General features: G+C 41.8%; 1 protein-coding gene across 2 annotated transcripts in view; it reads left to right on the plus strand.

Moving 5' to 3' along the window:
• fgf14 (fibroblast growth factor 14) overlaps positions 1-23,740 on the plus strand; it is a 295,649-nt gene that overhangs the window by 189,065 nt on the left and 82,844 nt on the right. The window contains exon 1 of one of the 2 annotated variants that reach the window (XM_023980879.2): positions 13,431-15,111. The exons of the other annotated variant lie outside the window; for it this stretch is intronic. Within the exon in view, the coding sequence (XP_023836647.1) occupies positions 14,919-15,111 (193 nt within the window). The 5' untranslated portion in view covers positions 13,431-14,918. Of the gene's footprint in view, positions 1-13,430; positions 15,112-23,740 lie in introns of those variants that run through there. 2 annotated transcript variants of the gene reach the window in all.

A 23,740-nucleotide genomic window follows, 5' to 3' on the forward strand; every position in this document is an offset into this window, starting at 1 on the left:
AATCTTTTCATTCTCCTAAGGGGAAAAGGTGTTGTTGTGCCCCCTTCACGACTGCCATGGTGTGCTTGGAACAGGATATTTCGTTGGTGATGTGGACACCAAGGAACTTGAAACTCTAAACCCGCTCCACTACAGCCCCKTCGATGTTAATGGAGGCCTGTTCGGCCCACTTTTTCCTGTAGTCCACGATCTGCTCATTTGTCTYGCTCACATTGAGGGAGAGGTTGTTGTCCTGGCACCTCCTMCCTATAGGCTGTCTCATYGTTGCTGGTGATCAGGCCCACCACTGTTGTGTCGTTAGCAAACTTAATGATGGTGTTGGAKTCGTGTTTKGCCACACAGTYGTGRGTGAACAGGRAGCACAGGAGGAGACTAAGCATGCACCCCATTTTTGAGGATCAGCGTGGCAGCTGTGTTGTTGCCTACCCTTACCACCTGGGGGCGGCCTGTCCCGGAAGTCAAGCATCCAAGTGCTTAGGTAGCTGTTTACTCCCATGTTTCTTAGCTGAGTGATGAGCTTTGTGGGCACTATGGTGTTGAACGCTGAGCTGTAGTCAATGAACAGCATTCTCACATAGGTGTTCCTTTTGTCCAGGTGAGAAAGGGCAGTGTGGAGTGTGATTGAGATTTTGTCATTTGTGGATCTGTTGGGGTGGTATGTGAATTGGAGTTGGTCTTGGGTTTCAGTGATGATGGTGTTGATGTAAGCCATGACCAGCCTTTCAAAGCACTTTATGGCTACCGATGTGAGTGCTACGGGCATTTAGGCAGGTTACCTTCGCTTCCTTGGGCACAGGGACTATGGTGGTCTGCTTGAAAAATGTAGGTATTATAGACTCGGCCAGGGAGAGGTTGAAAATGTCAGTGAAGACACTTGCCAGTTGGTCCGCTCATGCTTTGAGTACACGTCCTGGTAATCCGTCTGGCCCTGCGGCTTTGTGAATGTTGACCTGTTAAAGGTCTTGCTSACATCGGCTACCAATAGCGTGATCACACAGTCATCCGGAACAGCTGGTGCTCTCATGCATGCTTCAGTGTTGCTTGCCTCGAAGCGAGCATAAAAGGCATTTAGCTCGTCTGGTAGGCTCGTGTCACTGAGCAGCTCGCGGCTGGGTTTCCCTTTGTAGTCTGTAATAGTTTTCAAGCCCTGCCACATCCGACGAGCATCAGAGTCGGTGTAGTAGGATACAATCTTAGTCCTGTATTGACGATTTGCCTGTTTGATGGTTCGTTTGAGGGAATAGATGGATATCTTATAAGCATCCGGATTAGTGTCCCGCTCCTTGAAAGTGGCAGATCTATTCTTTAGCTCGGTGCGGATGGCTTCTGGTTGGGATATGTACGTATGATCACTGTGGGGACGACATCGTCAATGCACTTATTGATGAAGCCGGTGACTGAGGTGGTATACTCCTCAATGCCATTGGATAAATCCAAGAACATATTCCTGTCTGTGCTAGCAAAACAGTCCTGTAGCGTAGCATCCACGGCATCTGACCAATTCCATATTGAGCGAGTCACTGGTATTTCCTGCTTTAGTTTTTGCTTGTAAGGAGGAATCAGGAGGATTGAATTATGGTCAGATTTGCCAAATGGAGGGCGAGGGAGAGCTTTGTATGCACCTCTGTGTGTGGAGTAAATGTGGTCGAGAGTTTTTTTCCTGTGGTTGCACATGTGGCATGCTGGTAGAAATTTGGTAAAACAGATTTAAGTTTGCCTGCATTAAAGTCCCCGGCCACTAGGAGCGCCGCTTATGGATTAGCATTTTCTTGTTTACTGATGGCCTTATATAGCTCGTTGATAACGGTCTTAGTGCCAGTATTGGTTTGTGGTGGTAAATAGACTGCTACAAATAATATAGATGAGAACTCTCTTGGTAGATATTGTGGTCTATAGCTTATCACAAGGTACTCTACCTCAGGCGAGACTTCTTTAATATTAGAAATCGCGCACCAATTGTTATTTACAAATAGATACCAGGCGTAGCTTCTCTGTCCTGTTGATGTATGGAATACCCAGCCAGCTCTATAGTGTCCGTGTCGTCTTTCAGCCACGACTCGGTGAAACATAAGATATTACAGTTTTTAATGTCCCGTTGGTAGGATATTCTTAATCGGAGATCATCCAAATGATTTAAATATTTTCCAGTGATTGCACATTGGTCAATAGTATGGGTGGTAGTGGAAGTTTACTCACTCGCCTACGTATTCTCACTCGCCCTCTTTTTATCCGTCTTTTCTTCACGCAAATGACGGTGGNCAATAGTATGGGTGGTAGTGGAAGTTTACTCACTCGCCTACGTATTCTCACTCGCCCTCTTTTTATCCGTCTTTTCTTCACGCAAATGACGGTGGTTTGGGCCTGGTCTCRAGAAAGCAGTATATCCTTTGCGTCGTTAAAGAAAAAATCTTTGTACAGTTCGAGGTGAGCAATCGCTGTTCTGATGTCTAGAAGCCCTTTTCGGTCATAGGAGACGGTAGCAGCAACATTATGTTCAAAATAAGTTACAAACCATGCGRAAAAATTWACAAAATAGCACGGTTGGTTAGGAGCCCTGTAAAATGGCAGCCATCGCCTCCGGCGCCATTACACACGCTCTATATCATAAAGCTGCTTATTACTGTAACATTATATCAATAGCCTACAGTCGCATCATGCGGCCCATATACTGTGTGTTTTGATTTCTAAGATATTCTACGGTTTGTATCATTGACAACTAAAGTTGTAGCACCTGTTTTAAATGATCACTTTTATGCTCAACATACTGTAGGTACTTCATATGCGCGCTCGCTCTGGAATGGGAAAAATAACCTTTTGATTTTATTCTGCTAAGTTCAATTATATTCTTCTTACTATAAAATCCTATAATATAAAATAATGGCACGGGGCTTATAAGCATTTCTTGTCAGCTAAATGAACAAGTCTACAGCCTATGGCATGGAGCACAACCAGATAACATCAACTCATATTCTGTTCTTCTGAAATACATTTTCTTCTTATCATGTTTCTTTAGACCTGACTAAAATAAATAATGGATTTTTTGTGATAGTCTATATCAAATTGTTTTATTTGACTTTTTTTTACATGTTCCTAAGGCACACATCAGCAGCTTGTATGCGTGGAGGTCCGGAGATGCTAAAAGCAGTTATCTTAATTAACCTTTGCATGACCTTTCATGACCGCCACAGAACTATTAGTAATACGTTTTAATACAATATATCTGCCTTTACAATACCTAAGCCCTGTGTCGTTGAACATAGTTCTGCACGAGGATAATCCACAGTGGTGCACTAAGCAGCTTTTGGATGGCTATTACAGTAACATTATATTACACTGATCCTAATGGGAATATCTCTTCATCTGCTGATACTGTGGTAGCGTGTATCTGTGCAGTGTCCTTCAGTGTATGGGTGCGTGCAAACTGAATTTCTTAGTGCTTAGTGTGCGCTTAGTGCTTAGTGTGTATTTGTGTGTAAGCATGCTGAATACCTGAATGCTGAGTGTGTATGCGTGCTGAGTATGTCTGTGTGTGTTTGCATCTTCAGTGTGTGTGCGTTTGTGTGTGTGTGTGTGTGTGGGTGGAATTCCTGAAGGCTCAGTGGTAGCCGTCTCTAGAGGTCTTTCCCGGGCTCTGTGGTTGTTTGATGCTATTTGATAGCATTGGGCTTGTTCAGGAGAGAGGCCTATGTGTGAGACGTGTGTGCGTGTGTGAGTGAGTGTGTGCGTACTTGTGTGTGTGTGTGCCAGGCATGTATGTGAATGAAGCGTGTGGGAGAAATCAACACACACGGGTAGTTATCCGAGGAAGGTTGTGATGTCTGCTGCTCTACTATAGAATATGGCGAGGCATAGAAAGCCCGTATAGGCTATGCTCGCCTTAAAGCTATTCAACCACCCTTGGAGCAAAATGTATGTCCAATATAGGTTGTTTCTTTATTATTCAAGATGTATGTTTCAGCATTAACGTGCATCAGTGTGTTTATTGTATTACAGAGCATGCACAAACTAAGATCATATCCTGTTGTTCCGATGTTGGAATTGCCTTATAATTCTGCATGGTAATGGACCTCTCTCAAACGAAGGCTGACCTTATTTCAACTCAATTACTATTCCATGAGACCCTTTATGGCTTAAGAAACACAAGCGCATTTCCTGAGCCTGGGCTTCTCTTGGCCGCCCTGGGATTTGCGCACACACACGCCCCCCAGGTTCAGGTCTGTCAGAGGGGTGTAGTGTGTAGGCTAATTGATATTCTCTCACGCTGCCCTGGGCTTCTCCTAGGAACTTCTCTCTGCAGTGTTGCTGACAGGGCATGTTCCTACACTGCTACAGACTTCAAATGGGATCAAAGGATGRAAGCGTGTGTGCGTGCGTGTGTGTGTGTGTCAAAGAGAGAGCAAAAGATAGTGATGTGTGTTACCAGCACGCAAGCTGTCTGCAGTCATCATTCTGCCTCTCTTGCTYGCTCTCATTTTTATCTCTCTCCCTCTCTCTCTGTTATTTCCATCCAAGSAGAAAGAATAACATCAAAATGTTAGTGAAGTTTCTCGCTGTACGTGCATGGATACAAACATCCAATCGAGTCTTGACATGTGATTGGTTGGATTGGGAAGAGTCTAGGTATGACACTTAACTAATCACTGAGTGTAAAGGCTGCACTGCTGCAGGCCTCCAACTAATCTTTTGGCATTATTACACAGCTGTGGTCTTTCCTTCTTTTATAATCAGGTTCCCTGTGAACGTGTAAAAGTCTAATTAAATGGCAAAACCCCACAGCCACAATTTACAGATTAAGCATCGATCCACTTGGCCTTTCACTTACAGGGAGAGAACGGTCACAGCCTATTATGAGCACTGGCCAAAATCAGGGTCCTCTGTGAACATTATCTCCATGGTAATCTGTTTTGGTTAGGCACTTGAGGTGTTTTTATGATTTGCTCTCAATTTAAATGAATGTCAAACTCTGTGTGGTCTCTCTCTCTTTCGTACCGCCCACCTCTCTTTCCCTCACCATTTTCAACTTTCTTTCAACCTCCACCTTCTTTCTCGCTGTCACCCTCTATCTCTCGCCTTTCTATCTTTCACCTATCTTTCCCCCCCATCTCTCTCCCCTCTCTCACAGTCGCTGGACAGGTAACCGTATAAAAACATGTCCCCAGCTGTCGTTATCTTTATGTGAAGAGAAGTTCAGCACTGGTTTGATCGTTAATGGAGGATTGCAAATGAGGATTTAATGGTTCTGTGGCCTATAGGTTGGCCCCTCTGGGCCACCGTTGGTTATTGTGTTTCATTAGTGTCTCGGTTGGAGGCTGTTGACACCTCCGGTTCGTCCTAGGCTGCGTCTGAAATGGCACTCTATTCCCTATGAAGTGCACTACTTTTGACCTGGGCCCATTAGGGCTCTGGTCAAAAGTAGTGCACTATATAGAAAATAGGTTGCCATTTGGGATGCAGACCTAATTCTATCACAGTGAGAAGGGCGTTGCTCCATCCCACTCACAACAGAGAGCCTTATTGTTCTGTGGCTACAAATATACTCCAATGACATATTTATTATACATGATGAGCATATAAATGCTTTTATGGCTACCGCCCGATAGGAAAACAAACAGTTTGGAGACCCATTGAATTCTAAGTAGTTATAAGAAGAAGAGCTTGTGAATAATCAATGTTTGTGTCAGTATTTGAGGGTTCTTAGCTTGACTTGCCTTTCGAGGTGTAATATCTGCAATCAACTTAAAATGAACCGGGCAGTGTGAACTCAGATGTACTGTATGGCGGATAATTAGAATGATATTTGTAGGCAAGCTTTGATAAAGACCGATTGAGGTCGAAACGCGTCAGCTTTTTAATAAATAAGAGCATCTATGCCTTGAAAGAATTCTTGTTGTTGCAGTCTTTTTGGGAGATGCCATCACCTTGTTCATTTGTACCTGTTTGTCCAGATGGGATGTATAGTAACAGTAATATGTTGCCCAATAAAAGATAATTTCTTCACGTTCCCAATGTTTTGCAACACATTTTAGAGCTTGCTATTATGTACGATACACTTTCATCATTTTATTGCCCATCTCCATGGAAATTAATTAGGCGTTATAATCTTTTCAATGATCAATTATTGTAAAACAACAAACAAAAATGCATTCTTGTATAATTCATGGTGATTTGATTGGGCTCTGAATTGAAGTTTAGGGCTAATATATGGGTCTCCTTTTTCAACGCAATCAATTGTCGTAGAACTTTTTACCCACGATCTCATTTGTATTATTGCTGTATAACTAGTCCATTCCATTAATATCGATTAGATTGTGTTTTGAAGGTGAAGCAGTCCCTGTGTCATTTTGCACACAGCAATATGAAACACTAATATGGAATCACAGAAAAAATGCAGTTAATCTAAGGACTACCTCCTAGTACCTCATTCACGTACACTAATTCACTCAGAATATATTATGAGAGCAATTTAAGCCCCATTTAAGCTTGCTCCATTTTCATTTTCTTCATAAGCTGCTTATGTACAACCCCCCACATCTAGAATGCCTGATTAGCTTAGAGTATTAGACTTCTCAAACAAAACACACACACATGCGCACACGCAAGAAGGTACACATCCATACACAGACGCGGGCACACACACGTGGGGGCACAAGTGGACACAAACACACACACTGCCATGTTTTGCTGGCTAAGCCAGTTATTTTTAAAGACCCTGCATCGGATTGCCTCMCTGGATGGACTAGTGACATTTCAAGACTTAAATTAAACCCTACAGTTTAGCAAAGAGCGATGGAAAGAAGGGAACGAAATGACATAATTCTCTGCTAAGCAAAATCATTTCTCATTTTTCCACATCTCAGTCTCGACCCTGAAAATGTTCTGACTCCCAATTTACAATTTACCCCATCAGGGAGGGGACTAGGAGAGTGGAGAGGCCCCCGGAGCGACTCAAATTAGTAGGAATAATCTACAACCTTGTTTATTGAAGTCCCATCCGCTGACATTTTCTGTTCCTCTGCGGCAGAACATCTCGTAAGCACTAACGTAATTCTGAGGAAGGAGATTTGATAAGTGAATCCAGCCCTAATGGATCAGTTAGCTTTATAGTCTTCCTCTTGTCTGGCCTTTTGTTTTCCTGCCGGCTATCTTCGCATGTGCATTGTTCTTCTCTGGCGGATGGGTGGGGGGGGGGGGTTGTTACTGACATCCACAGTGGTGGTAACGGTTTTAGTATACTAACAAGACCAACTCTGCTATTTCTGTTGTTTCTTTTTTGGCAATTCTCATCAAGCTTAGAACATCTGTCGACTTAGCAATGATGTGTTGTCACGAGTTGATTTGGGTGCCTCCTAATGTAGGTGCCGTATGTCCAATTTGATTGGATTTTTGAAACTTCAGTCGTACAGTGCAGTTGAGTATGACGGCCCCACTGTAATTTCAGTCGGTATTGGTGCAATACATCGGTTTTAAACAGAACACAAACTTCACTCCTCTTCCTTATTTCCCCACCTTAAAGAGTGCCTAAGTGACAAATGAATTTGAACAGTTTGGGGCGGACTGTCAGTTCACACTAACGACGTTATCTCCTAGTATAAGCTGTATAAATGGGGCAGAAATCATTCCAGGTCAGATCCCAGGCAGTAAAGAAGGGCTCTTAGCCTCCAAGGGGTTGGAATGGGTCGGCCATGGAGTCCCACACATTCCGAAGGAAAAGACATGTAGGTATGTGCTCTACTTTCTATCTACAGGACAGTAACGAATAGAGCAGCAGAAGGAGTAGAAAACACTTGGTAAATATTTACTTCAAGCATCCAGGTATAATGCTTTATGACTTGTTATAAGCAYGTATGAGCTTTTATAATGTCTTATAACAAGGTTTCTGTGTCTGATATCAACATGTCAAATGTACTGGTACTTTATTACCTCAATGGGAGTGGGGGGGTTGGTTTTGCAGCAGAATCCTCATCAGTATCTGAATGTAGTATGGTAATCTGGTTTAGACATGCAGGTATGCTCAATTATTTATTGGCAAGCACTATCTGACGGTAGCTCACATGCTATGCAGCTTGATATCATTTTGAACTTCCTGTTCAGAATCCTACCCGAGCTTATCTTTCACCATGGCATAGACATATTCAACATAGATATTGTATGGATTCAGACCGTTGCTTGCAWTACTGCTGTAGAGACTCTCTACATTATTTTTTTTTGAATAAGTTTATGTCTCCACTCGGTGAAGGAAAGAATTATCTATCTCCACATGCTGTGTCGACTCCTTAGTAGTGCTGAATGATTAACTAAAATATTGGTTATTTTCTGTTTTTTAAACAACTTATTGACTTACGTCGGTTCAATCTTTTGAGTTCCATTTCGTTTTGGGGTTTTCTGAGAGCTTAATACACACATTGCAGAGTTTCTCTAAATCAGAYCCAGCCTGAACTGTGCGATGTAGTAGAGAGTTGCAGTTTCCAACAGGCCAATGTTCTACATAGTTTAGCGCATTAAATGTGGTAACTAACTACAATGACCATAATCCATCGCGCAGCTACTTGTCTGGTCTCTGTTTATTTTATGCCTGCTATGGAAGAGTCAGAAGAATGTGTGATCGTGAGGGGATATACACTGAGTAGACTCAATTTGTTGGGGCATGGACTCTATAAGGTATCGAAAGCATTCCACAGGGATGCTGGCCCATGTTGACTCCAATACTCCTCACAGTTGTGCCATGTTGGCTGGATGTCCTTTGGGTGGTGAACCATTCTTGACACACACGGGAAACTGTTGAGCGTGAAAAACACAGCAGCGTTGCAGTTCTGGAAGCAAACCGGTGACCTGGCACCTACTATCATACCCCGTTCAAAGGCACTTAAAACTTTTGTCTTGCCCATTCACCCTCTGAATGGCACACATACACAATCCTTGTCTAAAGGCTTAAATATCTTTATTTAACCTGTCTCCTCCCCTTCATCTACACTGATTGAAGTGGATTTAACAAGTGACGTCAATAAGGGATCATAGCTTTCACCTGGATTCACCTGGTCAATTTATGTAATGGAAAGAGCAGGTGTTCTTAATGTTTTGTATGCTCGGTATATTAAAGTAATGTGAATAAATGATTGTTAATAAGTCATACGCAGAAATGGGCAGACACTACCATCACGGGACTTTTATTAATTGTTTTATCCTGACACAACATTCAACCCAAATAATAGAAACCGACATCGAAAGTGAATATTTTTGTATAATCAAATCGACCTCAAAAAGCACTGATCTCTCAGCACTACTCCCCCAGTGGCGTATTGCTGGTAAAGCAGTAGTCTAATCCAGTCTGCGTCCCCCATATACTCTCTGTATGCTTCAGCCCTGCTAGAGACTGAGCAGTAAAGCATTGGCTGCATGCTGTGCGGGTTGCAGACGAGGACACAACATATTGCAGCATCATGCTCGTTGTAATAGTTCTATGCTGTAGCAATAGTTTTTATGGGTATGTTTTGTAGCTCATTGAACATGCTACTGTAATCTCTCATAAGTCATGTGTTCCTCTCAGCAAGCAGCTGGATACATATTGTTTTGTCATGTAATTCTCCTCGCTTCGGGGATGAGGCTGTACACTGATTTGAAATTATGTCCCTGTATTGACTGTGGGAAATATAACAATGCAGCAAATATGATTTGCGACTGGATCTTTTATCTGTTCGTGTTGCCATGTAATGATGGGTAAAGGCAGTGGGTAAAGACAATAATTTTACATGCAGCCTCAAACAGAAATAGCAATTCATTCGTTGTGCAAGAACATTTTTGAAAGACTGTCTCCACATATGGAAAACATAGTCCTGTCATGTTCTAGTAAACATTTGTTCAAATTGTATTGATTTACAGTGCCGGTAATACATTATAGCCAGACTATCATGTCATACAGTCTCTGTCCATATCCCACTGCTACTGCACTGTGCCGGTGGTGTACTGTGTCTGTACCTACGTGTAGAGTCATTGTTGGGCTGACAGTGTCCACTGCTGGCTGCAACATAAACTGCATTGTCTCCAACTGTGCATGTCTCTGCGGCGGCATCTGAGCGCAATCTATCYGAGGAGCATTTACGTGCGAAGACAGGCACCCCACACGTATAGACCGGTCACAGGGGTATTGTTTTCCTCAAAAAGGTAGGGGTCCAAACTATTGACACCAGGAAATATTCTTATAAATAAAGTGGTCAAAAGTTTAGTCCCATATTCCTAGCACGTAATGAGTACATCAAGCTTGTGACTCTACAAACGTGTAGGATGCATTTGCAGTTCGTTTCGGTTGTGTTTCAGATAATGTTGTGCCMAATAGAAATGAATAATGTGAAAGTGGAATTATGTTTTTAGAAATGTTTACAAATTAATWAAAAATGAAAAGCTGGAATGTCTTATAAGTATTCAACCATTTTATGGCAAGCCTAAATAAGTCCAAGAGTAAAAATGTGCTTAACAAGTCACATAATAAGTTGAATGGACTTATGATTTTTGATTTTTGAATGGCTACCTCATCTCTGTACCTCATTCATAAARTTATCTGTAAGGTCCCTCAGTAAAGCAGTGAATTTCAAACACAGATTCAACCACAAAGACCAGAGAGGTTTTCTAATGCCTTGCAAAGAAGGGCACGTATTGGKAGATGGGTAAAAATGAAAAAAGCAGACATTGAATATCCATTTGAGCATGGTGTTAATTACACTTTGGATTAATTACACTTTGGATGGTGTATCAATACACCCAGTCACTACAAAGATACAGGTGTCCTTCCTAACTCAGTTGCCGGAGAGGAAGGAAAATGCTCAGGGATTTCACCATGAGGCCAATGGTGACTTTAAAACAGTTACTGAGTTTAATGGCTGTGATAGGAGAAAACTGAGGATTGATCAACAACATTGTAGTTACGCCACAATACTAACCTAATTGACAGAGTGAAAAGAAGGAAGCCTGTACAGAATAAGGATGCATGTTTTAGAAAAAAACTATTCCAAAACATGCATCTTGTTTGCAACAAGGCACTGGCAAAGGAATTATATGTTGTCCTGAATACAAAGTGTTATGTTTGGGGCAAATCCAAAACAACACATTACTGAGTACCACTCCATATTTTCAAGCATAGGGGTGGCTGCATCATGTTATGGGTATGCTTGTAATTGTTAAGGACTTGGGAGCTTTTCAGGATAAAAAGAAACGATATGGAGCTAAGCCCAGGCAAAATCCTAGAGGAAAACCTGCGTAAGTCTGCTTTCCACCAGACACTTGGAAATTAATTCACCTTTCAGCAGGACAATAACCGAGACACATGGCCAAATATACACTGGAGTTGCTTACCAAGACGACATTGAATGTTCCTGAGTGGCCTAGTTACAGTGTTGACTTAAATAAATTAAAACATAAAAACATTCAACATTCAACATAAAAAGCTACAGAGGGCTATATCGGTCCACCAATAAAGGACTAGTAAAGCCCAGTGCACTACTTTTTTATTTTTCAATCGTTTTTTTGTTGTATATATTAACATTGTTTTTTGTATTCTGATTTTTCAGGGGGTGCTGCAGCACCCTCAGCACCCCTACATCCAGCGGCTATGTGGGTGTKAATACCTATGTAAATKAGATATTTCTGTATTTTATTTTCAATCAATTTGGGCTATTGTGTGTAGATGGGTGAGAGACAAAAAATGTATTTCAYCCATTTTGAATTCAGGCTGTACTGCAACAAAATGTGGAATAAGTCATTGCGTGCAAGGAATATGGGAAGAAATAGTAAACTTTTGAATAGGCCTACTTTATTTATAAGAATCTTTAGGGTGTCAATAATTTTGACCCCTTCCTTTTTTGAGAAAGAAATATACTTCTTTGAGCAAATGTATTAGTATAAAATAATATAATTTCCCAATTTTTTGGGAGAATACAATATAGCTCAGTATTTGAATTATTTATTTATACACTCATTATTGTKCATCTTTATCATGGGTATCAATAATTTCGAACCCCATTGTACATTTGATTTAATAAGGTTAGATGGTTTTCCCTCTAAATATAAATAGGGATTGCATGTGGCATGCCCCCTCYTCTCTTTAAACATCCAGAATATCTACCCCTGGCTAAAACATTTATTAGTAGGCCCTAATATGATGCAGTGATAAAAAAACATTGATATCGCTGAATAATTTCTCTGACCGGCTCCCTAGTTTCCAGGTGCAACGTGAAAGAGAATGCATACGAATCCAGCCCTGGCCCGGCCATTTGGCAATGCATCTCAGCCCGGTATGCCTTGACATCAACAAGTGGATGCTCGATCGTGTGTGGAAAGAGAGTGTAGCCTAGAGCCCATTGATGCCACGGTCCCCAAATGTTCCCACTTCTTTAATTAATTGCGGCGACAAACGSCAGATGGCTCTCTTGCGTTTTAATTTCTATCTGTGAATGTTGTCTCTGGAAATGATATCCATCTAACAGAGAAATATGTCATGATTTATGGTGTTGTTTTGTAGTATTGGAACCACCAATCCAGCATATGTTGACAGAAATTATTTTTCTGAAGTGTCTCTCCTGAATACGTCATTGTTTTTTTGTGTAGCCTATGGTTTGCTCAACGATTTATCCAGAAATTAGCACTGTGCGCCCTCAAACTGGGCACAGAAGCCTATTCCACGTTGGTTCAACGTAATTTCATTGACATGACGTGGAAACAACGTTGATTCAACCAGTGTGTGCCCAGTGGGCTGTGTGTGTGCGCGTGGCAAAGGAATGAGGCGCTGAAATGAATGAGCCCGAAAGTGGTTGAGAGATAGACGGAGTGATATTATTGTGAGATTAAATGGCGATAGTAATCATTCCTTTATCATGCTACTCGAGTTGCAGATTTTATTGACATTTTAGTCATTTAGCGGACGCTCTTATCCAGAGCGACTTACATGAGCGATTTGTAGGGTTAAGTGCCTTGCTCAAGGACACTTGGACGATTTTTCAACTAGTCACCTCAGGGATTTGAACCTTTCTGGTTAATGGGCCAACGCTCTTAATCGCTAGGCTACCTGCCGCCCTATGTTTTTGCAGTTAAGCTATTCCTTCTGCTTAAGCACTTGAAGCACACACTTTTATTTAATTTGATTAGCGAGGAGTTCAATAGCCTACATTTTGATGCACGGTTTACTCTTTTCCAATAGGCTGCCTGACCAGGGTCATGCGTAGGCTACCGGGCAATAAATGCCTACATGGATACATGCAATGGTGGACGGTCCCATACAAATTAAAACATATACGAATAGATGTATTTTCAGCCATATTTGTAACGAGCCTATTAAATGCCCATTGCAATTTAGTTGCGAGCATGTTCGGAGCGGGGCGTCGGTTATTGCACAGCTGAAGCCGCCTTTATGTGTCAAATCTCACTACCGGCTGATAGCGACGCCTGAAGTGAGGGACTTGTGCTCGAGAGGTCGAAAGAGAGGGAGGGAGGGTATTCTCCTCTTTCCTCTCCGAGGCGAGTGCAAAGGAGAGGGTGAGKAGCTAAGACTTGTTGATGTGGAAGATGGGATGATCTATAGACGGAAACAAGAGTCACCCTTCATCGTTTTTCTCACAGCGYGGGATTGATGCCAAATGCGCTTTTGCGCGGGAAAGGTGTGCCTGTGCAATGGTGCCTATAGATAGCCTATGTGTTTCCCTGCGGGGTCTCCTATCCTGTCTTTTCGATTACGCACCTGATTGCTGTCTCTCCAACGAACGGTGGGTTTAATATGACATTCCCGACAGCCGTATTGTCTCCTCCGCATCCGGCAGCGTAAGTTTATCTATTTGTATGCAGTTGTCACACCGTCCAGACGTCATCCGCACAGGACCCGGTTAAGCTTAGGTTAGCCTACATTATTTTTTTCTCTCTCTCTCCAATCGGTGTACAATCGCGTATGTTGTGTTTGTTTCTCTTTGACCACAATACCAATCTACAATGACAGCCCAGATGTGAAGGGAAATGGACTATACAAAGAGAAGACGTGAATACGCATCATGCAGCCATGCGGTCGGATAGGTATAGCCTATATTGCTATTCAATAGGCCTAGATATAGCCACGTTTGATATTTACGTATTACTTTGATGTCGTATTTATCGTACCGACATGTATTGGCTAATATTTGACTCTCCGAGATGAATGGCCATTTCAGGAGCAGTGTTGCGTATTGAATGGTCAACTTGGCWAATATTTCTGCGTAAACGTCGTGTTATCCTATGCTGTACCCTGGCGAGTGAGTGCCCCTCGTCCGACGGTGATAATCACCCAGAAAAGCGCTTTTGTTTGTTTGTTTGGACGGCTGGCGGAACACACGCGCGCACACACACTCAACACAGCGTGGCCACCGCTGTCCAGCGTGCCGAGTTCTGAATCCTGCACCGGTCTCCAGGACGAGACGAGAGGASGGAAGGAAGACAAAAGGAGAAGAAGAGACAGGAGTGTGGGAAGGGGAGGCTACAACACACACTGGACATTTAGCAGGGGATGGAAGTGAAAATGTCACCCAATACATCGAAAATCAATACGCAGATATGACTGTTGAGCAATCTCGTTTGGGGTGAGTTTTTGCCAAGCAATTTCACCAACTAGACTCCTGAAAATATGGAATGAAATAATTTTATGACAACAGTTTCATGATTCTCACGAACCGTACAATTAACGATAACGCAATGTTTCATAAGCACTAAAATGTAGTGTCTGTACACTAAAGGCAGTTATCAAAAAGTAGACTACTATTTAAATATACCTGATTCAACACCACGAACCGTCTAGCCGCCAAAATGGGACTGTGACCGTGCTGTGAGCGACTAGAGGCGGTTGTTTATGTGGTCTGTGCTCCGTGTGCGGACGGAGTGCGGACCGGACCTGAGCAGCAGTGAGACATTGAGCCATGGCAGCCGCTATTGCCAGCGGTCTGATCCGGAAGAAGAGGGAGGCACGGGAGCAGCATGTAGACCGACCACCCCCAAACAGGCGGAGGAAGAGCCCCAGTAAGAACAAGGGGCTCTGCAATGGCAACCTGGTCGACATCTTCTCCAAAGTGCGTATCTTCGGCCTGAAGAAGAGGAGACTACGGAGACAAGGTGTGAGAAGTTGTGTGTCCCGTGTTTTGTGAGGTGTCTTTTGTGACTTAATGTGGGTAACGCATTGTGCTGTAAAGTCAACCTTTTTATACACATCATTCATTTGGGTAACCCCTCATTGGGAAGTAGGCAAACCAATGTGTGCATTAACATTGATTTAATATCATTAATTCACGAAACTCAGAGATAAACCATGACAGTATAATATTTGCACTGACTATCCCATCATCCGTAAATGTTTAATGAAGGGAGAAAACACGTGTGGTAGGCTATAGCCCAGGGTTCCCCAACTGGCGTCCTGTATGGGACTTGGCCTGCAGGTGATTTTATTTTCCCCCCCCCCAAGTTTTCTGAGCAAAAAATATATATACTGAAATTCTTAATTGTTGGGCATAAAAGACTGTAAAAACACCAGGAAATCCGCTATAAGTGATTTTAATTTAGTAAATCTGTTCCGAAGTGTTCCCAAGCATAATTGAGAGATATATGTGATTGTATACAAATCTAAGCAAGGGTTGAAATGATTATGTTTTAGTCAAACATTATATCTGTTTGGGCTTCTTTCGGTCAATTTGCAGTCTACAAATGATTTGTAATTGTGTTCCGGCCCCGTCCTGCGGCTGAAGTTGATGGTCCCTGCTATAGCTTGTGGCGGCCAATCCCATGGATCTTATGGTTGACTATAGCGGTCTGTTTGTTGGTCCCTCACAGGCAGGAAGGAGAGAAGGAGAGATAAAACAAATCTACCCCTGATTTAGCCTACATGCAATCTCAGGTAGATGACAGGCAACAGACGAGCTGTGCGTGATGCTTTAGAACAGGGTTCCCCAACTGGTGGCCCGYGGGCCAAATTTCTGAGCTGAAAAAAAAAAMAAAAACATTGTTGGACGTAAAAGCCTGTAAAAACACCAGGAAATTTTAGTTTTGAAAATCTGTTCCGAAGTATTGCCACGCATAATAGAGAGACGTGATCGTATACAAATGTAAGCACGGTTTGAAATATTATATCTCTTTGGGCTTCTTGTGGTCAATTTGCGATTTACAAATGATTTGTCACTATGTTCCGCCCCCCACATACCATCCGCTCAAGAAGAAAAATCGTCCTGTGGCTGAATCTAGGTGATGATCCCTGCTTTAAAACGGAGCTGTCGCCACGTCTTGCTTGAATTGGCCTGTCCGCTTTGAAGCTCCTACATGCACACTGCTGAACTGATGAACTGCATTGTGCATGTAACAAAGCCTTACACATCCCCAGAATGAACAACAAATACAATTGCTACGAGACCTAAAAGGTTAATAGTTCCCTGATAAGAGGCTACGCCTTTCAAACATAATCTTTCCTCACATAACTCTATTGAACCTATGGGCCACTGCCTTTCATTTATATYCTCCGATCCAAAAATCAATAACTCATACAGTACACAGGCTTAACAGTGCTGTATTTAGCCAGCTAGACAGCATATTCCCATTCCTAGTCCCTGCCTGTCTGGATGCCCACTGCACTGTCCGATAACCCAGTTYTTCTGGCTTGCGGACAGAGATCCCAGCAGTTGCAGGACTTGATGCTAGATCATGCCAACAGAGAAGCCGGGGCCTAATGAAACCATAATAGGCGCTGTGGGCTTGGGTATGTGGCGTAGCTGTGTATCTTGGTACCTGCCACTGGTGTCTACGGGGGCAATCTGTCGCTAATAAATTCCAGAGTCAAAGACACTGATGCCAGGCTTATCCAGCGTGACAAACTACTCCTACAACACCTTGACAACAACACACCTGCCAAATCAGGGGCCCCTCTGTCTGTTTGTGTGTGTGTGTGTGTGTGCATGTGTGTGTATGTATTTGCTTGCGTGGGTGTGTGTTCATGTGTGCACGTGTGACAGACGACATTGCCCTGATAAGTATTGGCAAGCAATGCATTGCATTTAGCCTTTCTTAAAACAGGTCCTCTGCCGTAAGACAGTGCACGATAAGAATGAAGTGTAGTGGTGGAAAAAGCTACTCAGAAATGTATGATTTGTTCTCGTTGCTGAGTGATAGAGTTGTAGTCAGACCACATGGCGAACACTTGGTCAACGTCCCAAATGGCACCGTCCCAAATGGCACCCTGTTCCCTATGTTGTGCACTACTTATGGGCCCTGTAAAAAAAAAAAAAAATGCACTAGAAAGGGAATAGGGAGCKATTTGGGATGAAACCTTGGTGGTCACTCATCTTCATCATAGCCGTTATTATTCGTGATTACTGGCCCAGTGGGAAGATATCTCATTCATTTCCCACTCGCATGAGAGTTGTTGGGGACAATCTTTAGCGAGCGATTTCAACCACCACCACGGCTTTCGGAGCTCACAGGGGGCTGCTAGGAAATGCTGCCCACTCGAGTGCTCTCTCTCTCTCACACACACACACACACATGCATGCACACACACACATGCACACAGACGCAGGCACGCACACGTGTACAGAAACAAACACACACAGGCTGAAGGAAGAGTAATGGCTTGTTTGGTGTGCTTATTTCAATACCGGCCTCGCCGGAAGGACATTTACAGCAAAATAAAGCTGAAAGCTCCACCAATCATACGCGGCGCTATAACGCGAGCGGACAATGCAGTTGTCTTTTTTTCCGGGGCTTCCACAGCTGAGGATACACTGGAAATAGGGCTTCCAGGGGAGAGCTTTTTCCTAGATGATTCGTTTTTCTGAGACTGTGTGGGTTTTCGATTGAGGAGACCAGGCTTTTCTGTACTGTGGCGCAGTTGACACCGTTGGATGGATCATAGTGCTGGGTGGTGTTCATTAGGYACCAAATGGAAGAAATTGGACTAAAACAGAGAGGGACTGCCTGTGACGTTTCGTTGCAAGCTCTAGTGAACACGAATGTGTCCTCGATTCATGCATTGGCCACAACACACGTACTGATTGTATAGCTGTAGTCCTTTTTTGTAAAAGCATTTGAAAATTCAGCATTTTATAATATCTTTACCTTTATCTTTTCACAAACATTGTCCTTAATCTGAATTTCTGATGATTCTTAGGATTCTACGAAATTTTGTTTGGCAAAAAAACAACTGAACAACAGCTTCCATGTCTGCATCTGAAAGACAATGCATTTATGTCCTCTTAATGCATTTCTTAGTATCTTAGTAGTAGTAAGTCCCTCTTCCACATGGACATACTGAATGTCATGCATCCCCCTGGACCAGATGTGGGTAACATGGGTGTATACGCTATCAGTGAGGTGAAATGGGCAGAACATTGCAGATAGTTCACTTCTATCTCCAACAAGTCTCCATCAACTTACCTGGTGAATCTCCATCAACTTAGGCCACCTAAAACMGTTTAAAAACGTCACCTTTTCACACGTACCAACAAAACGGGTGTGATCATTCTACAGTGGTCCTTGCAGCGTACGCTAAAACCGGTGTGATTATGACGCTTATTTAGAACGTCCAGTTTTGATTGACACAACAGTCAGCATTTGAGAAAGCCTCACTGGGTTTTCACAGAAACATTAYGCACAAACACAGTCCTTACAAAGTTATGTCCTGTATGTGACCCGTTTATTTTGGGATGCAATATTCWGACATGCACAGAAGTAGCGACAGMATGCACAATCATCCAAACCGTGAAATGTAGGCTACATGAGTCCTAGCGCTAACTGAGGAAAGATTGACATAACACARGYGGTCATATTTAGAGAACTCTCCTCTGACAGAAACCACAATATGAATTAGCCAATAGCAATGACTATTTATAATTCATCACATCACGGGTGAGCTCAACATTGATCGAAATATACTTTCTAGAAATCTGAAGTAATCTGATGATGGGTAGTTTGTGCGTGCCGCCATATTTGTTTTTTTCKTGTCAACCGAAGATAATAAGAGGAGACAAGATGAGTATGGTCTGTTTGCAGTATGCATATTGAAGGGGGTGTGTCATCTACGATAATTCACTTCCCTTCATTAATTTCCGGAAGTTTACTCAAAATTTGAGTGAACCATTCCTTCACCTCATTAGAAAATATTTGGTCTGACAGACATTTACGTGACACCCAGAATGCATTGTATAATGTCAACAGACATGGTGCCACACATAGCAAGCAAATAGCTTAGCATTAGCTCATTATAATCAGTACAACCTTCAAAAAAGTATTTTACACACGTCATAGTAGGTGTCTATTACAATCTATGCAATAATCGGAATTCATTATTTGTCACCAGTACTTGAAAACATGTGTATAAAACTGTAAATACATTATGCTCCATACATTCATACTGTATGCTACAGTAGAAACGACAACACGTTATACAGAAAATAAGGCACTTACTTTGATAGGAACGCACACACAAGTTATTATTTGTAAGGAAAACATAAATGCAACAATGCGAGCACCAGCAAGAACATTTGCTAGTTCGTGCAAGACTGTGCATATGTCTGCATACATGATGTGCGGAGGAAGGGCTCTCCTCGAAGAGGGAAGTATGTCCAGCTCAGTAAAGCCTCAAACATAAATTGGCCGCAACACTGAAATGGGCTACTTCAATGTGAATTAAAGAGGAGGCGGAACAACCCTCAAATCAAACTGTTGTTAGAAAATAGAACTTGTTAGAATATAACTTGAAATTGACAAGTTGAAGCATAGTCTCTAGATAATTAGCAGGCAGCGCGTATTAACTGTCCTGTTGCGTAACAATCACATTTGTGACTCACAACCTGGATTCGGTCTTATGTAGCAATGTTTGGATTTCTGTTTTTTACATTGGATAAAAGTAGAGACTCAGAGCTACAAAATGGTATATCATACATTGCATTTGAGGAAACAATGGGAAAGTAATTCTGCTTGGAAAGTTGGCCAACTTGTAAACTCACTTTTGAGAAAACGGTCTTTCAATGTTTTGGTACAACTATTCGAGAGCCCTTCTTTGTCTACACCCATTCAGCATTGTTCACACCCTCTTAAGCCTTAGCCCCACCAATCTCATTAAGGGTTGATCCAACCGTTCTGTACTAACTTGCCAGCTACTTCCAGACATCTAAGAGAGAGAGAACAGCTCACTGTGTTTTCGCGTTCAGAGAGCACACTGGCCAATAAGTAACGTTGTTCCGAGAGCTGTGACCTCAGAACTACAGTCAATTACCCAAGCTAACTGGCTAACATTGGCTAACTACTTCCAGACACATAATGAGAGAACAACCCAGTCTGACCGTTTTACTTGCCCTAGCAGAGCTGGTTAGGCTTTTTTCATGTTATCCAGAGTGCTGGTGTCTAACTGTGCTGCTGGCAGCAATTGAATTACGCTTTGTTGCTGACGTTAACTGACACCGGACATATTCAACGGGTGTTGAGCATTCAAATATGTATCAGTTATTATGCGCTCTGGCACAATAAGACAAGAGTCTATTGTAACTATGTAACTAGATAGCTAGCTAGGTAAACAATTAATCCCAAATGCATGACGTAGCGTTAGTTAGCGAACCAGCCAGCAAACGTTAGCTAGCTAGCTAACRGTACACTTTAACGTGAAATGAAAATACTTTGTCATGAATCTGCAGGTAGCTAACCAACCAGGTTCTATGGCTATAACTAGTCAAGCAATTGTGTCTGAGATACGAAGAATAAGATCATACACGTAACGTTAGCTACCAACCCAGCCAGCTAACGTTAGCTAGCTAAAAGTACACTTGAAATTAAACCACTTTCTGTCAAAATTAGAAACGTGTAATATCTCAATTTTACCAGTATACATTTTACCAGTATACATCACGGTTGGATGCGTCTCCTGTCTGATGCCATACATGGTTGCCTTATTTTGACGATGTAATCCAGACTGGTGTTTTCTCCATCTCTTTAGCTATCATACCCGAATTCCACTGATTTCAAAATTCGGTCCTCCAGAAAGTGTAGAGCATACACAAAACGTTAGCTAGCTAGCCAGCCAGCTAATGTTAGCTAGCTAACAGTACACTTTAAGTTGACATTAGGTTTATGCAGTTTTACTACGCAATACGTAAAACATACTGACGAGCTCCAATAGACAGACGCGTGCTATATGGTAGACCAATCCAAATTCATCTCTCAGCATGTCCAGCCCACTCATTTTCTCAGCCAATTATGGCTAACGGGAAGGTTGCTCACTTTTTCTGTGGCTAAACCAACTAGGCTCGTAATTTAACATTTTTATTATTTAACAAAGTTTAATATTAAGGCACATGAAGGTTCACATGTTCGAGAAAGCATCTCTGCCAAAAAACGCATGTTGCTAAAATATATTTTTTTACGTTCAACCAGCTCTCCTGTGAAGTCGTGACTTGCGATATACGCCTAGTTTCCTGAATCGGGTCACATTTTGGAACAGTGAGTGTATTCTGAATTCACGTGCATGAAACTATCAACGTGAGATATATGGAACTCACGTGTGAAAAGGTTAAAACAGTTCAAATACTTAAATCTTAAAAGGAAAACATGTAATAMAATGTCTTTCAGTCTTCCACTGCTAATTGTTATGCAATGTATACATCTACTCACCTATCATTCAAAGCCATGRCAACAGGATCAGTATGAGCATGTCAACTAACTGCTGATTATGAGTTTTTCAGGGGGAAAATGCATTATTTTTAGTCTATGGAAATACTGAGCCTGTTTTCTTTTGAACCTGCTGAATGTGCCCCATACATATTCAGAGCAGTATTGGACAGCACACACATGCGAACACATTTATTTGTTGTATTGGATAATAACTTCAGAATCCAGACAAAATGTGATATATGTAGCCTCGTTTAAATGTTTCTTCTCACAAAGTTGAGATGGATTGATAATATATTATAGAATGCATATCACATTGACGATACCTGTGGGAATCTGTAACAAGCAGATCTCAGTTGAAATACTATTAAAAATCATACAAATACTTGTAGCGTTCTCTKTAGCCTGCCTGGAGTGCCAAATGGGCAGGGTTTGCACGTTTGCTACTCTATTTGTTCCATTGTTCCAGAAAAGCTCAATCAAGTCCTGCTAAAGTATTTGATGTGATTTGATCTGATTACAATTCCATAAATCATTGGACTCTATCTACAGTATGCTATTAGAATGTGTCCTATGAGAGAGTTTTTCCCTAAGATTGAAGATCTTTGGCCAGGTGTAGACTAGAGGTCGACCGATTATGATTTTTCAACGCCGATACCGATTATTAGAGGACCAAAAAAAGTGGGTACCGATTAAATCGGCCGATTTTTATATATATATTTGTAATAATGACAATTACAACAATACTGAATGAACACTTTTATTTTAACTTGATATAATACATAAATAAAAATCTATTTAGTCTCAAATAAATAATGAAACATGTTCAATTTGGTTTAAATAATGCAAAAACACAGTGTTGAAGAAGAAAGTAAAAGTGCAATATGTGCCATGTAAAAAAGCTAACCTTGCTCAGAACATGAGCACATATGAAAGCTGGTGGTTCCTTTTAACATGAGTCTTCAATATTCCCAGTTAARAAGTTTTAGGTTGTAGTTATTATAGGAATTATAGGACTATTTCTCTCTATACCATTTGTATTTCATATACCTTTGACTATTGGATGTTCTGAAAGGCACTTTAGTATTGCCAGCCTAATCTCGGGAGTTGGTAGGCTTGATGTCATAAACAGCGATGTGCATCCCAGCATTGCTAAGAGCTGCTGTTTGAATTAATGCTTACAAGCCTGCTGCTGCCTACCACCGCTCAGTCAGACTGCTCTATCAAATATCAAATCATAGACTTAATTATAATATAATAAACACACAGAAATACGAGCCTTAGGTCATTAATATGGTCAAATCCGTAAACTATAATTTTGAAAACAAAACGCTTATTCTTTCAGTGAAATACGGCACCGTTCCGTATTTTATCGAACGGGTGGCACCCATAAGTCTAAATATTGCTGTTACATTGCACAACCTTCAATGGTATGTCATAATTATGTAAAATTCTGGCTAATTAATTACGGTCTTTGTAAGGAAGAAATGGTCTTCACACAGTTCGCAACRAGCTAGGCGGCCCAWACTGTTGCATATACCCCGACTCTGCTTGCACAGAACACAAGWGAAGGGACACAATTTCCCTAGTTAATATTGCCTGCTAACATGAATTTCTTTTAACTAAATATGCAGSTTTAAAAATATATACTTGTGTCTTGATTTTAAGAAAGGCATTGATGTTTATGGTTAGGTACATTGGTGCACCGACAGTGCTTTTSTCACGAATGCGGTTGTTAAATCATCACCCGTTTGGAGAAGTAGGCTGTGATTCGATGAYRAATTAACAGGCACCRCATTGATTATTTGCAACTCAGGACAAGCTAATTAAACTAGTAATATCATCAATCATGTGTAGTTAACTAGTGATGATGTTAAGATTGATTGTTTTTTATAAGATAAGTTTAATGCTAGCTAGCAACTTACCTTGGCTCCTTGCTGCACTCGCGTAACAGGTGGTCAGCCTGCCACGGAGTCTCCTCATGGAGTGCAATGTAATCGGCCATAATCGGCGTCCAAAAATGCCGATTACCGATTGTTATGAAAACATGAAATCGGCTCTTAATTAATCGCCCGTGCCGATTAATCGGTCGACCTCTAGTGTA

This window comes from Salvelinus sp. IW2-2015, linkage group LG36 (assembly GCF_002910315.2).
Source record: "Salvelinus sp. IW2-2015 linkage group LG36, ASM291031v2, whole genome shotgun sequence".
In the NCBI taxonomy this organism is placed as follows: Eukaryota; Metazoa; Chordata; class Actinopteri; order Salmoniformes; family Salmonidae; genus Salvelinus; species Salvelinus sp. IW2-2015.